Below are 25461 nucleotides of genomic sequence, written 5' to 3' on the forward strand. Positions count from 1 at the left end.
TAGCACAGTATGATCCCCCACAGCCTCCAAGCACAAAATGACAACCCCCGACAACACCCCTGACACAGTATAATCCACACCAGGCCCCTAAACAGAATGATGACCCCACTGCATGATTGCTCACAGTCCCCCAACACATAATAATGGCCCCACTACTAGGAAAAATAGGCACTCTTCACCTCACACCCATTCCCCTGGCATGCTGCTTCGGTCATTGCTCTGCACACTGTGGCTTCACTAATGACTTCATAGTGCCTGCTGTTGTGAGACAGTCGTACAGGCTGAATGGTTGAAGACACAGCTGATGGCTCCCTCCTCCACCATTGCAATTACCGGTATCTGCATCCAGGTCAGAATGGAAGTGGGGAGAGAGGCTGCGGCATGCAGCCACGGGCCTCAGTGGACCCAGATATGGCATAGAGTATAATGCAGCAATACTTTTGCAGCTGATGAATTAAACTAGACTCCAAGATCCAACATTAGAAACGTAGGCGTGGAAATGATGCAGATTGCAATACCTGACATATAACACCTGAGGGCGCTGTGACTTCTGATAAAACCCATCTCTTCTTTTTCCAGCTGTTCCGGTTACGTCTGATAACACGGGGGCACAGAATCAGCCGGCGGGGGAGTTCATAAGTAAGAAGAATACATTTTAATTATAAATTATCAGCAATAAGGCAGATTGCTGTCACACAATTACAGAGAGTACACTGCGGCATCTGCCTGCACTAAGAAGCAATAGAACTTTCTTTTCTCTTAGTAATATAAGATTTCTGTGAGATGTCTTAGCACTATCTCTGCTTGCTGTCAGTACATTACTTCCATTCAGACCTGACCTAGTGCTGCTTACAGAGCACAGCACAGGGGTAACTGTATCCGTATGAAGGCTCTATACTAGTCCGGGGGGATATGCGGCATGGTAGCTTATATGAGGGGCGACGGTGCAGTGCTGCCAGTGACGGACACGTATCTCCCTCCTCCAGCCTGTGATTGTAATGTTGCCGGAACAGAAGGAAACGCCTGTCGCCGAGACTCATCTACTGGCACCTGTATCTGCAACTACAACTTTCAGGGAGAAGCTTGTGACACGTGTGCCCCTGGCTACCACGGTGCCACCTGCCAAGGTGAGTGTGCCACTACGGTGTGGGATAACAGCATCCCTCCATTCTGTGTATTCGAGGTACTGAATCACTGCAGTCTCCCCCCATACTTCTCTTCCCCTCCTTATTTCCTGTGTCTCTTCCATTTCCATTAAAGTTCATGTGTTTCTCCCCCCGGACTCTAATTATCCTCTGCCCCTGTGACCCGCAGCGTGTCAGTGCTCCGGACCCGGCGTGTACGATGGAAGCTGTGATAAGGACAGCGGACAGTGTGCGTGCCGGGACGGCTTTGAGGGAACGTTCTGTGATAAATGTGCCCCACGCTATTTCAACTATCCTCTGTGCCAGTGTGAGTCCTCTGTTCTCCGCATTTTATGTTGATTCTCAAGGGTTTTGGGGGCCACTTATGTGCTGCATACACTTCTGGGATCATTGGTCAGGACACTATGTATGTACTCCCTGCCTTTGCTTGATTGATACATAAGGGCATCTCTCATTTATAAGAGTGATCCTGACTTTTTGGGTTTTGGGGTGCAAGTAATAAATCAAAGTGCAGCAAAACCTAATGGTAGTTAAGTGTTGTCACCACTTAGTGGCCAAACAAGGCACTGCAAAGCTTATGTTTTTTATTGTACCTCTTGCCAGTATGTGGATGCAGCCCCGAAGGCACGTTACCTGAAGGCTGCGATGAGAGGGGTCGCTGCTACTGTAAGCCAGAATACGATGGTCCTAGATGTGAGCAGTGCTCTGTGGGATATCACTCCTACCCCTACTGCCGAGGTATGATAGATCGCTATTCAATTCCAAGTGACTTTTTACTTTTAGACCAAATGCACCGTATTAACTTCTTTGGTATTCCACGTGTCTCCCTGTACCAATGGGACCTTATCGATGTATCAAATATTTTACATTATTAGAAAAGTGTATAACATATATTTATAGGGGCAAGGAGTACCAGAAGGCTCAAATAATACTTGAAGGACCATGGGACTTAGAATGGGGTCTGTCAAGTTCCTTTGTGATATTTGTCATTTTGATGGAAAAATAGAACTTCTTTTTACCCTTGGAATATGACAGATCATGAATCAAGGCTGTTAATCAATAAAACAAAAAATAATTAACAGAGATCAGTTTCTAATTTTATTTATTTTTTTCTTAGTTTGTTCATGTGATTATCGGGGGGCATTGAACAATAACTGCACCCCAACGGGACACTGCCAATGTCGCCCCAATTATGCAGGACCCAACTGCAATCAGTGTGCCCCTGGATTCTATGGGTTCCCCACCTGTACACGTAAGTATTCATTGCATGTTCCACTACTGGCCACTAGAGGGTGCACATGATCTTTCCATGTTTCTCCCATTCTATTAGAATGATGGGGGGGATAGTTCTGGGAATGCTGCAGGCAGTTTACCTTTCCATCTATTCCTTACGTAGCTTGCCATTGCTCCAGAGAGGGCTCCCTCCACAACATATGTGACCTCCAGAGTGGACAGTGCAGGTGCCGGCCTGGAGTCAACGGGCTGAGATGTGACGCTTGTGCAAGTGGAACGTATGGATTTCCAAATTGTGAAGGTAATAAAGGAGGGGGAGTTAGTTTGGAGTCACCCGATGCTGGGAGTGACAGGGCGGCATGACATGAGGACTCTCTCTTTAAAGATAGGTTTGCTGCAAATGTTCAGTTTCAGATTTTACTGTTCTCCTTTCCTCTTTCAGTGGGACCCTGTAATCCAGCTGGATCCACCTCTGTTGGCGTTAATCCTCCAGAGGTTAGTTAATAAGAGAACCTGTAAATTGGTTATAATCTGTGGACTATTTCGTCTTGTCGATAATAAATTGATCAGTACAGGAGCTCCACTGCAAGTGTTACATTTCCCTGCAGCACCCCCAGAGGAAAAATGAGGAATTACATAAGTTTAATTAAAATCAATGTATGATACCATTTTAGGCATAAATGAGTCTTGTCTTTCTGGATCTTTATAGTTCAGTCTCCTTCTTAATAATAATAATGCAGCATCTGCATAAACCAACGGAATTTTCAGAAACGTCACTGATTAGGACCCTTCAGTTTAAGTAGCTGCTGTCCGTCTAATAAGATAGTTCTCGCTGTCTTAGGACTGGAAACCATAATGGAATCGGGAAGCGGAAGTAAAGGGCTCATTTTAGTTGAACTTGCTGAGAACCCGAGCCCGTGCTGAGCTTGCATTAGTGAAGCAGTGACATGTGGGTGAAAACACGAGGGGCAGAATGGAGCGGGGTGCCGCAGCAGGGTCACAGCTGTTTTCCTGGAGCAAGCATTCATTTGGAATGCACTCAGTCTCTGGCATCGGATGACATGTGTCATTGAGCGGAGACGGAGCTCACATGGGCAGAGATATGGTGATGATTTGAGCATTTCTGGCAGCCAAGGGGTTACCAGTAAGGCCTTTAAAGGTACGGGGAGGGTAAAGTTTTGCCATGGGAGGAGTGAAGGGGGCTTGAGGGTTAGGTGGCCGTCTGAACTCTTATAAGACTAGTATGCTCATTGCCCTATGGACTAGTATGTGGAGCCCCCTATGGATCTTTCATGGCCTCATCCTGTTCTCTCACATTCTTCAGGGCTCCTGCGAATGCAAGGAAAATGTGGAGGGCACATCCTGCGACAAGTGTAAACCCTTGTACTGGGACCTGTCGTCTGAACACCCCGAAGGCTGCAAACGTAAGGAGGCCGCCCCCATTGTTTTTATAACCCCCGCCAGTATTATATACCTCTAAGTACTCAGACTAGCCCTCTCTGTGCCTTCTGCAGGATGTGACTGTGGCTCAGGGACAATAAATGGAGTTGGAGAGTGCCGACAGGTAGGAAGACAACTTTTTTTATCTATACATATCACATACAAGGGCATATATTACATACTGAGTGTATTTTTACTCCGTTTTATAGTTTTGCACTCATGCTTAGGGTTTTACTGGAATCAAATGCACAATAATACCTACAGAGTGAGAGAACAATGCCACCTAGTGGTCAAAACATCCAGAAAAACTCTATGGAGCATTTTAAAATATGGTTTTGATGCAGAATTTTTCACATACAAGAGTGGAAACATTTAGCTGGATGTTCACATGGTGTTTGTGGAGCTGTAGTGTGCATTGTGGCATAGAGCCATGTGGCAAAACCGAGATCAGTATGCTATGGTTTCACAGCAGAAAAAAATCATGTGCTGAATCTTCTTGATTAACAGGAGAACCAATATAATCAGTGTTTGAAGCACTTAATTAGCAGTGTAAAGGGGGATTGTCAGGGGGTGATGGACTATGTAGCATAGAGATGCAGAGGTTATCTGGGGTGACGGATAACGTGTGTGTAATTTCAGACAGATGTCCGTTAGGGTTGACACGGCGAGCGGAAGTTATCCTGCCCAATTTTCTCATATCCGTTACGTTGGTGGCTGTTGAGTGTGATTGATTGTGTCTGGTCTTCCTGTCGCCTTTGTTTTAAAGGGACAGTAAAAATAAAAGTGTTACTTTACCTTATTAGGGCAAAATAATTGGTTGGGGACTAGAGATGAGCAAATTGATCTGCAGGAGGCTAGTCAAGTGGTCGGGTCACTATTTCGTAGTCGCTGTATGGGAACATGAGGCCCACCTCCTACCTGACAGTATCTGCGCCTCCTCACACAACATTGCTCCATGCCGGAGAATCAAAAGAGGAGCTGTGGATGCCAACAGGTATGAGGCAGGCCTGAAGGTCCCATCCAGTGACCACAGAATAATGACCTCTGGACCAGGACCCTATCAGCCTCTATTATGGACCTGTTATATGCTCGCTTTATTGCGTTACTAGCATGGTGCGCCTTCATTTTCAGGATCGGTAAGGGAATCCATGTCAAGCCAGAAGGTGTAACTTACTGTGATGGGAAACCCTTATTAGATGGTTGAACATGAGACTCCCATACACATAAAAAAAGTCATCCAGACCTGCCAATTTCTGCCAGGAACGGATGACAAGCCTATATGTATGGCGCCCTCAGAATTCTAGATGTTGTTAGTGGAAAGAGGGATCGATCTATTGAGTTGGGCCCATTTATTCTTAGGGGAGACACATATTGGGGTGGATAGAGGTGTCTGGCAGCAACCTTCTACCATATTCGAACTAAGAATACATGCGCATTTGGGATCATCAGATTCCGTCTGTTTGGAGTTTTTGGAGCTCATCAGCACACATCGAATATCCAGATCCTATGGCATTAATACTTCAATATCTTGGTTCCCTGTTTACTAGGTCACTGGTCAATGTTTCTGTAAACCCAACATCTGCAGTGGATCATGCAACAAGTGCAAGGATGGATTCTACAACCTGAAGCCGGACAGCTACTTTGGGTGCCAGGGTAGGCTCTTCTTCTAAAAAGAATCTTTCCCCATCCTCCAAGATGATATCAGTACCATAGAAGTCTTCATATTCCTATTCTTCACCTGTGCTCAGTTCCGCCCCCCCATGCTGCATAATGCAATGAGTTGCTAAAAAGAGCGGGGGTAGGGATGTGACAACTGCTCCGGGCGCGTTTCAACCTCAGAAAACTAGTTGTCATATTACTCTTTTGACTTTCTGAGTCTCTGCTAGCCTCATGTCCTGTGAATGAATTCCCCTCTAATTGCATATCTGGAAATTCCTCTTTAATTCACTGTTAGGAGAGCGGATGCCTCCCCCGCATTCCAGAGCTAAGACCCCTATAAATATCCTCACGCTGCCTCAAGCTTGGCAGAATGAACTAACCAGGTGTTTACCCCCTGCAGGATGCCAGTGTGACATCGGAGGCTCTGTTGGGCTGGCATGCAACGAGAGGACTGGCGAATGCCAGTGCCGTGAAAATGTGCAGGGTCCTCAGTGTAACCAGTAAGTGTCTGCTGGAGACAGGAAGCATCTGATGTATCGTATGAATGCATTTAATATGCCGTATTAATGGCTGTTCGTGTAGATTATGTCCCGTCACTCGCGCTGCGGCAGCTGCCGCCTCTAATTAAATTACAGTGAAATCGACCTCTGTTTGTGCAGTAGGAAGTCAGCTGTAACCATGGCAGGTCATTACCGTGAGAAAACATTGGCCGAGGGTATAAAATCTGGAGGCTGGAAGTATCCGTAACGTGCTGATCATTTTCAAGAGCTCTGCTTGCCGTCAGGCATGGAAACTTTCCAGATGGCTGCCAGAGGCTGAAAAATGGCTTCATCCATTGTGCAGGGCTATCAAGGCAGAGATATTGGTTTTTAGCCTCTATATTTCCATTCACCGACCGCAAGTAGGGAGGAATTGAACATAAAGTTTATTAGAGAGTTGACGGTATTTTGCATATACAGTTACCTTACTGGAAGCCCCCATGATCACTTATGCCTTCTAGAGAGACCACCACTAATACCCATGGAAAGGTGCCATGACTGTAGAGATATAAACATAGACAAGGTGGTCCTGTAGGTGAGTAGTGTCTGCTAAAGGGGACTATGTGAATCAGGTGGTCACAGTGCTGTAGGAATGAGAAAAGGACACACAGGGAGTGACAATCAGGGAACTACAGGGGGCGCTACATGTGAGAACTACAAGCGCCAACTGAGTATAATTGAAGTTATAATGTTTTTCACGACTTCTGCAATACTGTGCAAAAGTTTTCGTCAGGTCTTGAAAAAATGCTTCAGTGTGGGAAGAATACTTTCAAAATTGTAAGTGTTAATAGTTTATTTTTCCTTCAATATTTGGTGTGACCGCCCTTATCGTTAGAAACAGCTACAATTCTTCTCGGTACATTTGTACTTGATCACAGCTTTTGAATGAACTCAGCAGGGAGGGTTTTCCAAACATCTTGGAGAACTAACCGCAGATCTTCTGTGGATGTCTCTTGTGCAAGTCCTTCTGTCTCTTCATGTAATTCCACAGTTGATGATGTGAGGTCAGGGCTCTGTGGGACCATATCATCACCTCCAGGACTCCTTGTTCTTCTTTACACTAAATACACTTCTTACTGACATTGGCTGTATGTATGGGGTCGTTTTTGTGTTGCAGGATAAATTAGGAGCCAATCAGACACCTTTCTGATGGTATGACATGTTGGATAAGTATCTTTCTGTAATTTTCACCATTAATCCTGACCAAATCCCCAAATTAATTTGCTAAAATGCAGTCTCAGCTAACAAACTGCCTTCTGTTGCAGATAAATATTTGACAGTCCAGAGCATCTGCTGCCATTCTTTTGGTCCCCAGTTCCTGTGTGTTTGTGTATAGTTTAGTCATTTGGTCTTGTATGTCAAAGGTATAGCTTTTGGCCCCTATTCTTCCATGAAGACCACATCTGGCCAAACTTCTGTCAACAGTAGATGGGACCCTAGATCTAATATTTATCAAACATACCTTTCCCGGTCTTAGGCTGTGTGCACATGATGCAGATTTGCAGCGGTTCCGCAGCGGATTTTACCACGCAGAAACGTTGCATTTCTGCATTGTGATGTACAGTAGCCTTAAAATCAATGTAAAAAAAAAAACGCTGTGCAGACGCTGCGGATTTTTCCGCGCGGTACAAAATCCGCAGCATGTTACTTCTTTTGTGCGGTTTTCCATCTCCCCTGTCACCAAATCCGCAGGGGCAAAACCGCGATGGAAAACCGCACAAAAACCGCATGAAAAATGGAAGAAATCCGCAGGAAAAATGCAGGTCATTTGACCTGCGGATTTCTTCCATTCTGCGCGGAAAAATCCGCAGGGCCAAAAAGTACGTCTGCACTCAGCCTAAAAGTCTGCAAATTTAAAGTGCAGGTAGGATACAGCACTAACCGAAAACTGTCTTGATGTATGATGTGTCTTTCATCTACTGCACTAAGTCTTCTCTTGGCTGACTAAGCTTCTTCAAAAAATAAATCTTGAACAGCACATCTTGAAAACCTCAATCTGCTTTGAAATCTTTGTCTGGTCATCCACAAAGCAGATGAGGCTTAATGTGGAGAAATGTAAAGTTATGCTTTTGAGCAGTAATAATATGCAGGCATCATATGCTTAACGGGGAGTAAAACTAGGAGAGTCACTTGTAAAGAAGGATCTGAGTGCACTTATGGTTCACAAACTAGATAAAAGCATGCAATTTCAATTTGCAGCTCCTAAGGCGAGCTGGGTATTGTCATGTGTTATAGAAGCATGGACTCGCAGCCGACCTCAAGAGGTGGTTACCACAGGAGCCGTTGATGATTTAAAAAAAGACTTGGATACTTTTTAGTATTTAAAAGAAAACAGCATAAGGCTATGTGCACACGTAGGAAAAGTGGTGCAGAATTTTCTGCACAAAATCCGCATCTCCTGGCAGAATCCGCAGCCGTGGATTTGCCGTTGTTTTTATGCGGATTTTGTGCGGATTTGCCGCAGAACTGATGCGGATTTTCTGCAGTTTTTGCCACTGCGGATTTCTATCATGGAGGGGTCCAGAAACGCTGCAGATCCGCACAAAAGAAGTGACATGCACTTCTTTTAAATCCGCAGCAATTCTGCACTGATTTTTCTGCACCATATGCACAGCTTTTTTTTTTCCATTGATTTGTACTGTAAATCACAGTGCGGATGTGCAGCATTTCTGCTCGGAAAAATCCGCTGCGGATCCGCAGCAAATCTGTGCACATAGCCTAAATGATTAATGTATAAAGTTTTTTTTCTGAGTATTTGGTCCAGTGGATCGACAGTTGGAACCAGGGGGAAAAGATTGGCTCTTTTGGGGCACAATGGATCATGCATGGTCTTTGTGCATGTGCCCTTTCCCTTGTCCTTTCCCATCATTCGGTTAAATTTGATGGAATTTTCTCCTACGCCTCATTGGGGGACACAGAGACCGTGGGTGTTATGCTGCTGGCCACTAGGAGGACACTGAGTAAACCAGAAAAAAAAAAAGTTAGCTCCTCCCCTGCAGTATACACCCTCTCCGCTGGCTGAGATTCTCCAGTTCTTGTTGCTTAGTGTCTGTAGGAGGCACTTGGGTCAGGTTTCAGACCCCACCGTTTTTATTTTATTTTTGAATTTTTTGTAAATTTTTATTTTTTAATTAACGGAGTGAAGGGGGCGACGGTTCCTTGCTACGGCCCATTCTCCCCCGAACCAAGAACAGGCAAGCATGTGGAGTAACCCTTCACGTACACTTTCCTGCGACGAATGGGGCTGATTCCTCTGACGATGGTTCTCTTATGGTCGGTACTCCACGGATACGAGGGCAAGCGCAACAGGACGTAGCACAGGAGTGCATGGAGCAGACCTGAACAGCGCTTTTTTGGATGCCCTGAATCAGCCCCAAAGCTCTCCATCCCCCTACCACAGGGTAGATCGATTGAGCAATACCCCCCTGTAAAACGTCCTCCAGCTCTGCTACATCGCCTGGAGGATAAGACTGAAAGACCCTGGACAGCGACGACCCGACTGAGCACAGGAGTGGAGGTATGGGGTCGGGTCCTTATCCCTGGGAGAAGCGCTGACTTAGAGTCAGCGGCAGTACACTGGCGCCCGGGCGCCGCCTCCCTCGCCCGGCGCTTACCGCGGGGAGGCCAGATATTTAGCCCCCGGCTTTTTCGGCCTGCTAGGCCGCAATTTAAATAACGCCGCCCTCGATAGCGCCGCCCCCTCCCCGCCCCGGCACCTACAGTGGGTAGGCCAAAAATTTAGTCCCCGGCTTTTCCGGCCTACTAGGCCGCAATTTGAATAGCGCCGCCCGCGCTATCGTCACTGCCCCCTCCTCTTGGCGCATCTCACTCCAAACAAGACGCGCAATTCTAATCTCGGGGGCCATGTCTGTTACCTCTGCTGCAGTTAACCCTTTCAGGAGCAGCCGAATTCCGGGTGACGCCACAGGGCCACCGTTTTCCTCCCGGGGGACATAACACAGGACCGTGGATAAGCTGCATCTGCCCTCAGATTAAAGCTTAACCCCTTCCAGCCACATTCCATGCAGCTGCAGTCAGACTCTGCCATTAACCCTTTCTAGAGCGCTATATCTCACTCACAGGAGGCTAAATGGGCCGCTAAGAAGCACACTGCGCTTTTCTACCATGTGTACTACCTGCAAGTCGGCCTTACCACAGCGAGCATGACTCTCCAGTGCTCAAGTTAATCCGTTATGCACAGACCGCGACCCGGCCTGCGTCCGAACCACCCCCCGACTTGCACTCCAACACCCCTTGCAGCCGCTGCTGACGGGCCTCCTGCGTCTGGTACCCCCGAGTGGGCTGCATCCCTGTCACGGTCGGTGGAGCCTCTGACCAAGGCTATATTCCCCCTCCTGGAGGACTGTCTCTGCCAAAGCGGGCTCATGCCGCGTCCCCTAGTCGCGTTCGCGCCTCAGCATCAGCGACTCCTATCTCTCGCTCGCCCTCTCCTGAGGTTCACAGCGAGCATAACTGTCACGTCAGCCCCTCAGAATCCCCCAACTGATCAAGAGTCGCTTGATTCTCTTATAGAATCAGTCAACAGGATTCTGAGGTTGAATGAGGAAAATATTCCCGCTCCAGCACTCCTCATTTAAGGAATAAGCGTGTGCGCTGGTTATTTACCAGCCGTCCAGTATCATAGGGATCAGCCATAAGTGGTTCACTGGGCAAAAGTTTACTCTGGCTAAAAACCCTTTTGATCCAGACCTAATGAAGGATCGATTACAGATCCCTCCGGTGGACCCTCCTGTACCGCGTCTTGCTTCCACAACGCTCCTATTTGTTTCTGAGGGTTCCTCGGTCAGAAACCCCTCCGATCATCAAATTGACTACCTTGCCCGTTCAATTTTTTGGAAGCTTCAGGAGCGGCGTTTGTTCCATCCTTCGCCGCAGTTTAGGTCACTAAGGCATGGCCGCTTGGGCAGAAGTCCTGATTACTGCCTTCCAGGGCACCAATCTTCCTCCTGAGACAACCTCTTTCGCCAGCCAGATGATTCACGCAGCAAACATCTAAAAGTTTGTTGACTTCTCGCCCCTTTTCAAGCAGGTCATCTTTTTGGAAAGAGACTGGACCAGCTCATTTCTGATACTACCGGGAGAGAAGACAAGTGAATTCCTTCCTCAACATAGGGCTGTTCGGCCGTTTTCGCTCCAACAGCCGACGTTTTTCGATTTTCTCGCAACAATTCTAGTTGGTCCTCCTCTACCTTCTCTTTCGGATCAGGTCTGTCCCCACACGGAGACAGAGGCTCCCAGATCTCATACAGATCTAACCGTTCTTGGAAACCCAGGCCTAGGGCTTCTGGATCTAGGGGAGCCAGATCTCATAGATCTACCTAATGACGACAAATGGGTCAGGAAGCTGGTATTCTTCGGATATAATATACAATATCTCCCCCCCCCTCCAACTTGAGTTTTCCTTTCCTCTTCCTCCAAGAGAAAGACAAGAGCCTTCCTTCGGTCTGTTCAGGCTCTTCTAAGGGACGGAGTCATCATTCCGGTCCCCCTTCACAAAGCGTTCAGAAGATTTTATTCAGTCCTTCTTTTGTGTTTCTAAAAGTGGACGGGTCCATGCGACCCATCTCTGGATCTCAATTGTTAATCACCTTGTCACGGTACGGCAATTCCAAATGGAAACTCTCCGTTCAGTTGTCGCTCCCATGGAAAAGGGACATTTCCTAGCATCCATCCACGTCAAGAACGCTTTCCTTCACGTTTCGATCTGCCCATCCCTCCAGTAGCTCCTGCGTTTTGCAACTCACGAGGAACACTTCCAGTTCGTGGCCTTGCCCTTCAGACTCGCCACCGCTCCCAGGGTCTTTACCAAGGTCATTGCGGCTGTCATGCCCATTCTTCACCCTCGGGGAGTGGTACTGTTACCATATCTGGACGAACTGCTCATCAAGGGTCGGTCCCTTCCAGTCTGCAAGGAATCTGTGGATAACAGTAAATACTCTTTCCCGCCTAGGGCAGAAGATAGACTGAAAAAAGTCTCTCCCAGGACCGGCTCACACTTCCCGTGGATTCACCACTCTCCCTCCGGGAGAGACCTAAGCCTTACAACAAGCAGAGCGGCCTCTTTCTCGACCAGTTTCTCTCTCCATTCATTTTCAGCATGAGAGATCTCGGAAGGATGGTGGCAGCGATGAAAGCAGTTCCATTTGCACAGTTCCACCTCCGTCCCTTACAACATGCATTGCTGTTAGCTTGGGACGAGAACCCGTTCTCCCTGGACTGTCGGATTCCTCCTTCCCTGGGGGACAGGCAAGCCCTCAGGGATTAGACACCGAGGTCCTCCCTGAATCAAGGGAGGTCTTTACCCACAGTAAGATGGTTGGTAGTAACCTCTGACGCAAGTCTCCTCAGTTGGGGTGCGGTCCCTCGTCACCTCACGGCACAAGGTCATTGGTCAACCCGAGAGTCACGTCTCCCCATTAACTTTGGGAGATAAGAACAATCAGATTAGCTCTAAGGAGTTTCCACCATCGCTTCGTAGGTCTCCCCATCAGGTCTCAATCCGACAACGCCACGGCTGTAGCGTATATCAACCGTCAGGGAGGTTTTCAGGGCAGGATGGCCATGCACAAAGTGAGTTTCATCTTCCATAGGGCCGAGACCAACCATTCGCCCATCTCAGCAAGCCACATCCCGGGCTTGGAAAATTAGAATATAGATTTTCTCGGTCATCAAGGCATAGCCTCGGGGAGGTGGTCTCTTCATCCGGAACTCTTTCAGCAGATTTGTCATCGTTGGGGGACTCTGGTTGTGGATCTCATGACCTCAAGACTAAACAACAAGGTTCCTCTGTTCATTTTCCGATCACGCAATCCTTGCGCCATCGGAGCGGACGCTCTAGTTCCGCCATAGCTCCGGTTCTGGCTCCTGTACATCTCCCCCCCCCCTCTCCCCTTGTTTCTGAGGGTCATCAAGAGGATCAGAGCAGAGGTAGTGCCAGTAATCCTAGTCGCTCCAGACTGGCCGCGCCGAGCATGGTATGCATGGTATGCAGAACTAATGCAACTAGTCGCCGACGTCTCCTGGCGACTTTCATATCATATGGATCTACTCTCGCAGGGCCCGATTTACCACCAGAACTCTGGGGTCCTGTCTTTGACGGTGTGGCCGTTGAATCCTGGTTATTAGCTCAGGCTGGTTTCCCTCCCGACGTGATTTCCACCATGATTAGTACCAGGAAGCCTGTGTCCATGCGCATCTATCACCGCACCTAGACAACCTTCCCTTTTTTGTGGTGCAAGGTTCATGGTCGATCACCTCCGGTATTTTCCATTCTGGCCATATTGGAATTCCTTCAATCCGGATTAATATCAGGCCTTGTGCTTAGCTCGCGCAAAATTTCGGCCTTGTCAGTGCTTTTCCAACACAAATTGCCACCAAGCTTCAGCTCAAGACGTTCATTCAGGGAGTTTCCCATGTGGCGTCTCCTTATAGAAGACCATTTGACTCATGGAGCCTTAACCCGGTTCTCGGGGCCTTTCAGGAGGTTCCTTTTCGAACTACTGCAGGACGTGTCACTGATCGTCCTCTCTTGGAAGGTGGTCTCTCTAGTGGCCAATCAGTCAATCAGACGAGTTTCGGAATTGGCAGCCCTTTCCTGCTGTTCTCCGTTTCTGAATTTTCATCAGGAAACGGTAGTTCTCAGGACGTTCCCATCCTTCCTGGACAAGGTCCTCTCCTCTTGCCATCTCAACGGGGGAATTGTTTTGCCTTCCCTTTGTTCCGGCGCCAGTCCATCGCATTGAGAAGGCCCTCCACACCCTGGATGTGGTTAGGGCGCTGAGACAGTAAATCTCGCGGATGGCTCCTTTCCACAAGTCAGATGCCCTGTTCATACTGCCAGACGGGCATAGGAAGGGTCTAGCCAGGTTGATTCGCTTGGCGATTCAGGTATCCTACCGTGTCAGGAACGCGCCTGTCCCAGCGGGGATTAAGGCGCGCTGTACCTCTTCGATCTTTCGGCACCAGGCCTCGGCAGAACAGGTCTGCAAGGCTGTGACTTCGTCCAGTCTGCATACTTTTACAAAAAGTTACCACATTCATTCTCAGGCCTTTACGCAAGGCTGCGACTTGGTCCAGCTTGCGTACCTTTACAAACATTGCCTAATTCATTCTCAGGCTTCTGCGGATGCAGCTCTCGGCAGACGCTGCCTGCAATCGGCAGTACCACGGTGTTCACTCAGTGGTACATGGGGTATTAGCATATGTATGCTCCCCACCCAGGGACTGCTTTAGGACGTCCCACGGTCTCTGTGTCCCCCAATGAGGCATAGGAGAAATAGGGATTTTTGTGTACTCACCGTAAAATCCTTTTCTCCAAGCCAATCATTGGGGGACACAGCACCCACCCTTTTTAGCCTATTGGCTCACTGTAGCATTCTTAGGCGTTGATATTGTTATGGTTATTGTTAACTGTTTATGCTCCTACTGCTTTTTTCACCGAACTGGAGAATCTCAGCCAGCGAGAAGGTGTATACTGCACTGGAGGAGCTAACTTTTTTTTTTCTGGTTTACTTAGTGTCCTCCTAGTGGCCAGCAGCATAATACCCAAGGTCTCTGTGTCCCCCAATGATTGGCTCGGAGAAAAGGATTTTACGGTGAGTACACAAAAATCCCTATTTTGCCATTTTTTTGCAACCATATTAAAGAGGACCTGTCACTTGCTACCAAATAAATTTAATTACCTTGAAAAAATCCCTGAGCTGCCCTGATTCTGACTCTCTTTTCCATTTTGCGTTGCGTCATTCTGTTGCACAGGGATTCACATTTGTTGCCTCTCTAGTGCAGTTTGTGAAATCTCTGCTTGCAGTCCAACTGGGCGTTTCTTCAGTCTTCTCTGGGGGCGTGCGCTTTCACCCTTCCCTCTCAGACGCTGCCAATAACAGCTGCTGACCTGTGCAAGCAGAGATTTCTCATACTGCTCTCCAAAAGCAACAAATGTGAATATCTCTGGAGTAAAGTGATGCAGAGCAAAATGAGAAAGAACGGCAGACTCAAGGAAGCTCAGCGATTTTATTTATTTTTTTTTACAAAGTATTTAACTGTATTTTTTGGAGTTAGTGACAAGTTTAACTATGTGGCTGTGTAACCTTGCAGATTCTTTATAACTATTTTGTGTCTTGTTGCTGTGCTCAGTCTTGCCATGGTGTATGACCTGTGATATTTTTTATTTATTTTTCTCACTTATAAAGCACCATTAGTTCCAAAGCGCTTTACAGTCATCATCATCACTGTCCCCAATGGGACTCACAAGCTAAATTACCTACTGCTATGTTTTTGAAGTGTGGGAGAAAACCTGACAACCCGGAGGAAACCCACACAAACACGGGGAGAACATACAAACTCCTTACAGATGTTGTCCTGGGTAGAATTTGAACCCAGAACCCCAGAGCTAACCACTGAGCCACTGTGTTGCCCACATGAAACTGTCTTTTACAACCTCACCCTTGTAGCAGAATTTGGCTGTTCCTCGCCCAGGTTTAAGCCTCCTACTCAATTACTGACTCTTTTTCAATCTACATATGACTATAATCCTACAAAATCTCTGACTTTGTGTAAGTTTACCTAGAAGAATTGATGCGGTTTTGAAGGCAAAGGACAGTCACACCAAATATTGATTTGATTGAGATTTCCTTAATAGTTATTCACTTTTTTATCAATTAACAAAATGTAGTCACTTAACATTTTTTAAAGCATTTTCACTTTGCAGCATTTTTTCCACACCTACCTAAAATATTAGCACAGTATTGTATATTGTAATTCTTCTACCTCGAGCAGTTAAATATTTTTTTCTTATGATTTTTTTTCTTCTTTAGACCAAGCAGTGGCTATTACTTTCCAGACCTGCATCACCTGAGATTTGAAGTGGAGGATGGTCGCACAACGGATGGAAGACCAGTGCGTTTTGGGTACAACCCTCTGGAGTTCGAAAACTTCAGCTGGAGAGGATATGCTCAAATGTCTCCATACCAGGTATCTCTGACTATACCACAGTCCATACAGGAAATTCTATTAATATTTATTTACTATATTGCTAGTTTTCTTTGGAAACTGTCAGCAAGTTTGTCATCAGTCACACCTATTCTTAAGCTGAGTTCTTGTAATACAGGAGCAGCAGTTCTTTCTGTGTACATTAGATTACTGGTGTAAAGCTGGAGTCACACATAGCGACTTACCAGCGATCCCGACAACGATATCAACGTGTTAGGATCGCTGGTAAGTCGCTATGTGATCGCTGGTGAGCTGTCGCACAGACAACTTCACCAGCGATTAGCACAGCGATGCCGAGCGCGCGGCATCGCTGTGTTCGTTAGCGCTGATGCCATCCCTGTAAAAAAATAGAATTAAAATAAAAAATATAGTTATTCTCACCTTCCGACGTCCCGCGCAGCCATCCCGCCTCTCTCCACGCTCCGGTCCCAGTAATCCTTTGCGAGAATGACCACGAGACATCACGGTCTCACGGGAGCACGACGTCTCGCGGTCATTCGTGCAAAGGATCACTGGGACCGGGAGCGTGGAGAGAGGCGGGAAGGCTGCGCGGGACGTCGGAAGGTGAGAATAACAATATTTTTTATTTTTTTAATTATTTTTTACAGCTGATCGCTGGTCTCCCGCCTGTCACACGCAGCGATGCTTGCTGGCCAGCGGGAGACCAGCGACGAAAAAAAAGTCCAGAGATTTCTTGCAGCGATCAGCGATACCGGCAGGGGGGCCGGTCGCTGATTGCTGTCACACACAGCGATCTCGCTGGTGAGATCGCTGTTGTGTCACAAAAGTTGTGACTCAGCAGCGATCTCGCTAGCGAGATTGCTATGTGTGACTCCAGCTTAATTACAGTGCTTCAGATCACTAGACAAACTGCTGTCATCAATAAGGGAGATTGCAGATAAGAGACCAACAGAATGACTAGAGAGTGCAGCTCTGGAGTATAATGCGGGATGTAATTCAGGATCAGTACAGGATAAGTAATGTCATGTATGTACACAGTGACTCCACCAGCAGAATAGTGAGTACAGCTCTGGAGTATAATACAGGATATAACTCAGGATCAGTACAGGATCAGTAATGTAATGTATGTACACAGTGACTCCACCAGCAGAATAGTGAGTGCAGCTCTGGAGTATAATACAGGATGTAACTCAGGATCAGTACAGGATAAGTAATGTAATTTATGTACACAGTGACTCCACGAGCAGAATAGTGAGTGCAGCTCTGGAGTATAATACAGGATGTAACTCAGGATCAGTACAGAATTATAATACAGGATGTAACTCAGGATCAGTACAGAATAAGTAATGTAATGTATGTACACAGTGACTGCACCAGCAGAATAGTGAGTGCAGCTCTGGAGTATAATACAGGATGTAACTCAGGATCAGTACAGAATAAGTAATGTAATGTATGTACACAGTGACCCCACCAGCAGAATAGTGAGTGCAGCTCTGGAGTATAATACAGGATGTAACTCAAGATCAGTACAGAATAAGTAATGTATGTACACAGTGACCCCACCATCAGAATATTGAGTGCAGCTCTGGGGTATAATACAGGATGTAACTCAGGATTAGTACACATAAGTAATGTAATGTATGTACACAGTGACTCCTCCAGCAGAACAGTGAGTGCAGCTCTGGAGTATAATACAGGAGGTAACTCAGGATCAGTACAGGATAAGTAATGTAATGTATGTACACAGTGACCCCACCAGCAGAATAGTGAGTGCAGCTCTGGAGTATAATACAGGAGGTAACTCAGGATCAGTACAGGATAAGTAATGTAATGTATGTACACAGTGACTGCACCAGCAGAATAGTGAGTGCAGCTGTGGAGTATAATAAAACATGCAACTCAGAATCAGTACAATGTAAGTAAGGTACATTTGTACTTACATAGTGACTCCACCAGCAGCTTAGTAAGTGCATCTCTGCAGTATAGTACAGGATTTAACTCCGGATCAGTTTTGGATAAGTGGTCTGTGTACATAAAAACTCCACCTGCAGAATAGTGAATATTGCTCTGGAGTATAGTGCAGGATGTTATCCAGGATCAGAGTAGGGTAAGGGCTCATGCTCACTTGCGATGAAATCGGACGAATTCAATCCAATAAAAAATCTTATTGAATTCGTACCAATGTTAATCTATGATGGTGGCTTCATCTGCATTTTTTTTCCAGATCGGATCAATATCGGGCTGGAAAAAAATTGCAGCATGCTGCGATTGTAATCGCAAAACAGATCACATCAGATTTCATCCCCCAATAGAAGTCAATGGGTGCGATAAAGAATCGCACAGCAATCATGATTTTTACGCACCAATGTCCTTTGAAAAGCCGGCAATTCATATGCGGCTATACAGCAAAATCACACTGATAGGTTAAAATAGAAAAGATATAATACATGTATACACACAGAATAGGTGTGTTTGTATGTGTGTGTGTGTGTAAATATATATATATATATATATGCGCTACTCAAAAAAATAAAGGGAACAAGTCACAGTCTGAGCCAATTTTTAGTGTTCCCTTTATTTTTTTGAGCAATATATATATCTTTATATTTGATAGAGATATAGATAGTAGAATAGCCGATAATTCGTTTGTCGGCTTCTGTAAAATAATTGCAAAGCCGACAGGATATGACACATGGTTTACATACAGTAAACCATTGCATATCATTTCGATTTATATATGTCCCTGACTACTAATGTTATTAGTGTGTGTGTAAAATTTTGGAGCTGTAGGTGTTAAATTAAAGAATTAAATCACGGAAAAAAATTGTGTGGGCTCGCCAGAGAGTGAAAGCCAGCGACAGAGGGCAGATATTAATAGCCTAGAGAGGGACCATGGTTATTGGCCCCCCTGGCTAAAAACATCTGCACCCTGCCCCCCCAGAAAAGTCACATCTGTAAGATGTGCCAAATCCGGCACTTAGCCTCTCTCTTCCCATTGTCCAGTAGCGGTGGCATATGGGGTAATCGCTAGTGTGTATCTGCCCTAAGTATTATAATGTCGGTATATAGAAACTATATGACCATCAAGATAGTGAGTGCAGCTGTCGAGTATAATATAGGCTGTAAGTCACAATCAGTATATCTGTGCACATTACATATTATTGATTTATAATACATTCCCCTATATTTGCAGCCAAAGGTCATATTAACCATCAATGTGACTTCCCCTGACCTCTTCCGAGTCGTGTTCAGATATGTGAATCGTGGAGTGGACAGCGTTTACGGAAAGGTGTCACTCATTGAAGAGAAGAAGTTCAATGCTTGTGCCAATTGTAAGTATCTCCCGGCCAGTGACAAGTGGTACATTCCTCAGGGCTGACAGACAGGCTCTGCTGACTTCAGAGCGTCTCATTAGGCAAGGCCAGGGGGTGGCAGCGAACACAAGATCGGCTGGTTGTTCTAGTCACAAATGTCATGGAAATGAAGCTGCTCTCATTTCCTACAGGGTATATTTGTTCTGGAGCGTAATTACAAGGCTCATCTATCTTGCTGCCTTTAAAGAGCTTTGCTGCTTGGGAAGCCAACATTTGGAGACTCCTATGGTCATAAGACAACTGTGAAAACTCATTACTTGTGATAAACCTAAAACATTCAGCACACTAGCCTATAGGGGAATTGCATGAGTAGCAATTCCATAATATATGTCTAGCGTTGACATCTATTCCTCTGCATGTAGTAGTGGTCTAATAATAGAGTGAGGAAGACTTGGGACTTTCCTAAAGCTTTGCTGTCAGCCACTCTGTAGCCACGTGATATTTTACGACCATGTTTCCTCGACTATAGTTAGAATGGAGTCTGACAAAAAAGTTGATCTGTGCTCTATTAAAGGTCCCACTGTATAATTCCTCCAGTCTATTATCACATCAAAATAATGGAGGTAGAAATGGAGGACCTGGCACGTCAGTACCGCTCACAGACAGCTTATTAATAGCAGGGTAAACTGTGTAATGCTTCATTTCTCCTCCGGGGGTGCTGTAGGGAAATTTCATCTGTGCTGTTGGTTTCTTCCCAGATTACAGCTGACTACTTGGGGTCCCAACAGCCACCCACCATCATGTTATTATCTGGTCATTAGGTGAAAAAAAATACAACAACTCTACCATTGGTTTTAGACTTATATGACATTTACAGTGCAGCATAAATGACAGATTAACTTTCACTATGTTATTATTAAATGTATATGGTTTTTATGTTTTGTTTTTATGCTAGTTTTCATAGGTGTCAAATTGATATATATTATCTATTATTCTGTTTTTTGAGACAGGACAAATGAAAAATAATGACATTTTTTAATATTTTTATAACTGTGTTCATCATGCTAATAGATAATGGGGCTGATTCATCAACACTGGCGTAGTCCATGTCCGCATGGCGCCAGCCTTGCAGGAGTACATGGTACCTAATTCATTAAGAGGCGCATACCACTTAATTAATTTGTCGCATCTACTGTGGCGTGTGCCGAACCAGAAATGTTACTCCGGATAAAACGCTTCACTTTTGATGAATTGGATAGGCAGACGTGGGCGCGCCCCCATCCCGCCCCAGCACCTCTCATTTCAGTGAAGCTAATTAAAACTGACCGAAAGTTGCTAAACTTTTGCGCAGCTCCAAATTTTGCGACTCTTCATAGCTATACGCCAGTTTTCTGGCATTAAAACTTTGATGAATTGGCCCCTATGTGTTTATTTTGTCAGACTAATTATAATGAATGCGGCAATAAAATGTATATATATATTTATACATTCTATTGTTTTAGCGGCCTATCGGCATCCCATGAGGATGGCACAAAACAGAGTTGCAAGAAAAGATACCCCCGGGTTGTTATTCCGTGGCAAACACAATAAATGACCAGTACAGTTATAGAACAGCCAATACAGTTGTGCTCAAAAGTTTACATACCCCAGCAGAATTTTTGCTTTCTTGGCCTTTTTTTTTTTTTTTTAGGGAATATGAATGATAACACCAAAACTTTTTGTCCGCTCATGGTTAGTGGTAGGATGAAGCCATTTATTGTCAGTCTACTGTGTTTTCTCTTTTTAAATCATAATGACAACCCAAAACATCCCAAATGACCCTGATCAAAAGTTCACACACCCCAGTTCTTAACACCGTGTATTGCCCCCTCTAATATCAATGACAGCTTGACGTCTTTTGTGGTAGTTGTGAATGAGGTTCTTTATTTTCCCAGATGGTAAAGCTGCCCACTCTTCTTGGCAAAAAGCCTCCAGTTCCTGTAAATTCCTGTGTTGTCTAGCATGAACTGCACGCTTGAGATCTCCCCAGAGTGGATCAATGATATTGAGGTCAGGAGACTGAGATGGCCATTCCAGAACCTTCACTTTGTTCTGCTGTAGCCTATGACAGGTCGACTTGGCCTTGTGTTTTGGATCGTTTTCATGTTGGAACATCCAAGTACGTCCCATCCGCAGCTTCTGGGCTGATTGCAAATTTGCCTCCAGTATTTGCTGATAATGTCCTGTATTCATCTTTCCTTCATCTTTGACCAAGTTTCCCGTGCCTTTGTAACTCACACATCCCCAAAACATCAGCGATCCACCTCCATGCCTTACAGTAGGAATGGTGTTTCTTTCATCATGGGCCTTGTTGACTTCTCTCCAAATGTTACGTTTATGGTTGTGGCCAAAAAGTTCAATTTTGGTCTCATCACTCCAAATTACCTTGTTCCTGAAGTTTTTGAGGCTTGTCTCTGTGCTGTTCTGCGTTTTGTAGGCGAGATACTTTGTGGCATTTGCGCAGTAATGACTTTCTTCTGGTAGCTCAACCATGCAGCCCATTTTTCTTCAAGTGCATCTTGAAACAGCCACACCGCTAATTTTCAGAGAGTCCAGTATTTCAGCTGATGTTATTTGTGGGTTTTTCTTTGCATCCCGAACAATTCTCCTGGCATTTGTCACAGGTCACAGGTGAGGATGTTAACTTTAGTAGCCATTCAAACCATGTGTGTCAACTTCTGTGCATGTTATAAGGCCAAAATCACCAGGGTATGTGAACCTTTGATCAGGGTCATTTTGGATGTTTGGGTTGTCATTATGATTTAAAAAGAGAAAACACAGTAGTTTAACAATAAATAGCTTCACCTAACCACTAACCATTAGTGGAGAAAAAGTTTTGGTGTTATCATTCATATTCTCTGAAAAAAGGCCAAAAAAGCAAAAATTCTGCTGGGGTATGTAAATTTTTGAGCACAACTGTACATTCGCATTCATTTTTATATTCATGGAAATTGAAAATCCTATAAATAAGGGATCATATGGGAGCGGGAAACTAGCAGCGGGGACCCTTACATTGTTGTACGATCATGAGATTATTCTGACCCTATTGCCCTTGTAGGTTCTGAACAGATCAAGCAGATCGTGTTTCCTCCCAGCAAAGACCCGGCCTTTGTCACTGTACCACATGGAAGTTTCGGAGAACCATTTGTCCTAAATCCCAACACGTGGTCTGTAGTGATAGAAGTGGAGGATGTGCTCCTGGTGAGACCCCAGGTTCTTAATAAGCGTCTGACTCCCTGGGTTGAGTCTTTGTTCCTCATAGAGGTTCTTCTTCCTTAGGATTACTTCGTCCTGCTTCCCAGTGCTTACTATGAGGCCCCGATCCTCCAGGTGAAAGTGTCCGAGGCCTGCACCTATTCACCCTCCCAGGAGAAGAGCAATCAAAAGTAAGAAAAACATGTAATTTATGATGTGCTCAATTAAGGTGCACCTATGTGCCAAATGAGACCAGTTATGTTTCACAGGCAATCATCATGTGGCAAAAATGTGCAGGTTTTTTCCAACTGTTTAAGCCACATTAGCAAGTGAAATTGCACTTTTATTTGTGGTGCAGCAATAGTTGGAGAGGCACTGCCAAGCTATTATGTGTATATAGGATCCTTGAGGGCTATATTGCTATGTGCATGTATTGCCAAGACTACATACACATTGATGTGCTTGTAATCGTATTGTGTTCCAGTTGTCTGTTGTACAAATACCTTTCCCTGGATGAATTTCCATCATCGGAAGGCATTGAAGGAGTCTGTCGTATGGATAACAGCCTTCCACGACCATGTCAGACTGAGCAGATCACTCCCCGACATCCACCACTCATAGGATGCTATGGAAGTGATGTAAGTATGGTGCCAGCTCTTCTCTCTTGGTGGCCGACACTTGTAAACATTGACCTTTGACATTGTCTTTTAGATTGATGTTCTGTTCCACCTGCCAGTCCCCCACCCGGGTCGTTATGCCATTGTTGTTGAATATGCCAATGAGGAAGATCTTCAGACCACCAATGTGGCAGTGAACTCTCCCCAGATCACCCCACAGCAGGGAACCTTCACATTCTACCCTTGCAAGTTCAGGTCAGTCAACATTCAGAGGCATCCATCTTATTCTGGTAACCTGTTTATGACTTGACTTGGATCTAATGTGTGTTGCAGTTTTCTGTGCCGTGGGGTGGCTTTGGATGCCCAACAGAAGGTGGCCTTTTTTGATCTAACCACCGAAGTCACCATTCGTTTTTCTGCAGACAAGACACAACTGTACTTGGTGGGTCTTGTTGAAGAGGCCACTGTCCTCATTTTATTCCCAGTATCTACTAAAGACTACATTGAATCCATGTTTTATGGTGCTTATTGGTCTGACTCTCTTTCAGGGTAAGATCTTCTTAATACCTGCTGATCAGTACTCCATGGAATATATAGAACCAAGAGCCCATTGTATTGCTGTTCATGGGTCCTTCAACCCTAGCAGGTACCGTTTGGTGGTCACATACTGAGTGGCACATTCACTCAATATCTGTGAGTGCTTTCTCACCATATATCTTTGTCCACAGTGGTTCTTGCACCCCATCAAGATTCCATAAACCATCTCAATCTGTGGTGCTAACTGAAGAGAAGACAAGGACAGATGCCAACAATGGCCAGAAGGTGCCGTCCCTACCTGCACCATTGCCTCCAACAGCTGTAGATACTACTAAACTGATCCAGTTACAGTCTCCAGAAGTGAGTGATTAATGTACATGAAATATCAAAGGATTAAATTTGTTTATTCATAAAATTTGAGCCTGTCGCACTAATTTCATTTCATGGGTAGCAGTTTTCTGGAATGGATATATACAGTAGCTTGAAATTCCTGGGTCCGAATTGTATTAAGGTCCCCCTCTGGCTCAGATTTAGAGGTTCGTGGACCCTCAAAGAGCAACCTGTATAAAAAGTTTACCCTTATCATAGTGTACCTTCCTGTCCAAAATAAGCCTAGGTTTGCCTGGTGGTTTTGCCAGCTCTGGCATTACTCTGCATATTAATGCTGTTGTTTTGTATGGCAGGAGGACATTTGGGCCTTTTTAAGTACCAGGACTCTTTGAAGACCTTGCCCTCCTAATGCTACACTCCTGCACCACAATTACGCTAATTTATGTACATGCGTTTTAGGTAATACATGCATAAGAGAGCATATATATTTACTACACAATGTTCTTTTCATTTCTTCCTCTTTTCTCAACCAGACGGAAGTGACCTATAATGGCCATGTTCAGACACCTGGATGGTATGCCTTCATTATCCACTACTATCAGCCTGCACAGCCCTCATTTACCGTTGAAGTTCAAGTTCAAGGTGGTCGTGTATGGCGAGGTGAGATCTTAAGATGTTTTGAGATAGCATGATGTCCATAAACATTCAATTCTAGCATAATAGATGGTGCAAATTGATTTGCAGAACTTGGTCCAGCAACTACGCGTGATATCTTTTGGCTCTGGTCTGGAGCCCTGTGAACCACCTCTTACCTGAAGGTATCACCAGCTCCTCTTTGGTTAGCCGACCTGGTGCAATGTTATCATTGCACCTGGTACAATGTTATCATTGCAGCGTGATGAACATGTGACATCGTTTTAGGCCAGCTAATCAAAAAAGGGCCATGGATGCTGACTGATAGGAGGTGCTTTGCAGGGCTACTGCCTGAAAGCCATAGATTACTGATATAACCTCTGGACCTAATCCTTAGAATTGATTCCCACTATATCAAAATCCATTGTGTTATATCTGAACTATTTCTTCTTCTAGGTTCAGCTAATGCAACGTTCTGCCCCCATGGTTATGGCTGCCGGAGCTTGGTCCTGTCTGAGGATCAGGCCATACTAGATATTAGCGATACCGACCTGACAGTCACCGTCCAAGTCCCTGATGGCAAGATCATCTGGCTGGTAAGTGACTGTGATTTTCTTGTGTGATCTGGTCGGTTGTCCAGACTCACGTTCTGATCCTGGATCGCTTTTATTAGGAGTACATCCTGGTCATTCCTGAGGACAGTTACAGCTCCAATTACCTGGTGGAGGAGCCTCTGGATAAATCTTACAACTTCATCAGTCAGTGCGGAGCCAACAGTTTCCAGAGCAAGTAAGTCTCCTCCTCTGTCTCC

General features: G+C 45.4%; 1 protein-coding gene across 1 annotated transcript in view; it reads left to right on the forward strand.

The window, feature by feature from the left end:
* The window catches only part of LAMA5 (laminin subunit alpha 5), a 168601-nt gene that overhangs the window by 87918 nt on the left and 55222 nt on the right, over window positions 1-25461 (forward strand). Inside the window, exons 11-33 of the mRNA XM_073580945.1 lie at window positions 580-639; window positions 987-1127; window positions 1315-1452; window positions 1749-1883; window positions 2263-2397; window positions 2542-2679; window positions 2821-2873; window positions 3703-3802; window positions 3893-3942; window positions 5366-5471; window positions 5878-5977; window positions 15850-16006; window positions 19179-19317; window positions 22397-22539; window positions 22618-22724; window positions 23018-23171; window positions 23245-23405; window positions 23484-23592; window positions 23699-23796; window positions 23879-24047; window positions 24551-24677; window positions 25107-25246; window positions 25324-25439. Of these exons, the coding sequence (XP_073437046.1) occupies window positions 580-639; window positions 987-1127; window positions 1315-1452; window positions 1749-1883; window positions 2263-2397; window positions 2542-2679; window positions 2821-2873; window positions 3703-3802; window positions 3893-3942; window positions 5366-5471; window positions 5878-5977; window positions 15850-16006; window positions 19179-19317; window positions 22397-22539; window positions 22618-22724; window positions 23018-23171; window positions 23245-23405; window positions 23484-23592; window positions 23699-23796; window positions 23879-24047; window positions 24551-24677; window positions 25107-25246; window positions 25324-25439 (2776 nt within the window). The remainder of the gene's footprint in view (window positions 1-579; window positions 640-986; window positions 1128-1314; window positions 1453-1748; window positions 1884-2262; window positions 2398-2541; window positions 2680-2820; window positions 2874-3702; window positions 3803-3892; window positions 3943-5365; window positions 5472-5877; window positions 5978-15849; window positions 16007-19178; window positions 19318-22396; window positions 22540-22617; window positions 22725-23017; window positions 23172-23244; window positions 23406-23483; window positions 23593-23698; window positions 23797-23878; window positions 24048-24550; window positions 24678-25106; window positions 25247-25323; window positions 25440-25461) is intronic.

This window comes from Dendrobates tinctorius, unplaced genomic scaffold (assembly GCF_039654945.1).
Source record: "Dendrobates tinctorius isolate UK_male_01 unplaced genomic scaffold, ASM3965494v1 ptg000065l, whole genome shotgun sequence".
NCBI classification, from domain to species: domain Eukaryota; kingdom Metazoa; phylum Chordata; class Amphibia; order Anura; family Dendrobatidae; genus Dendrobates; species Dendrobates tinctorius.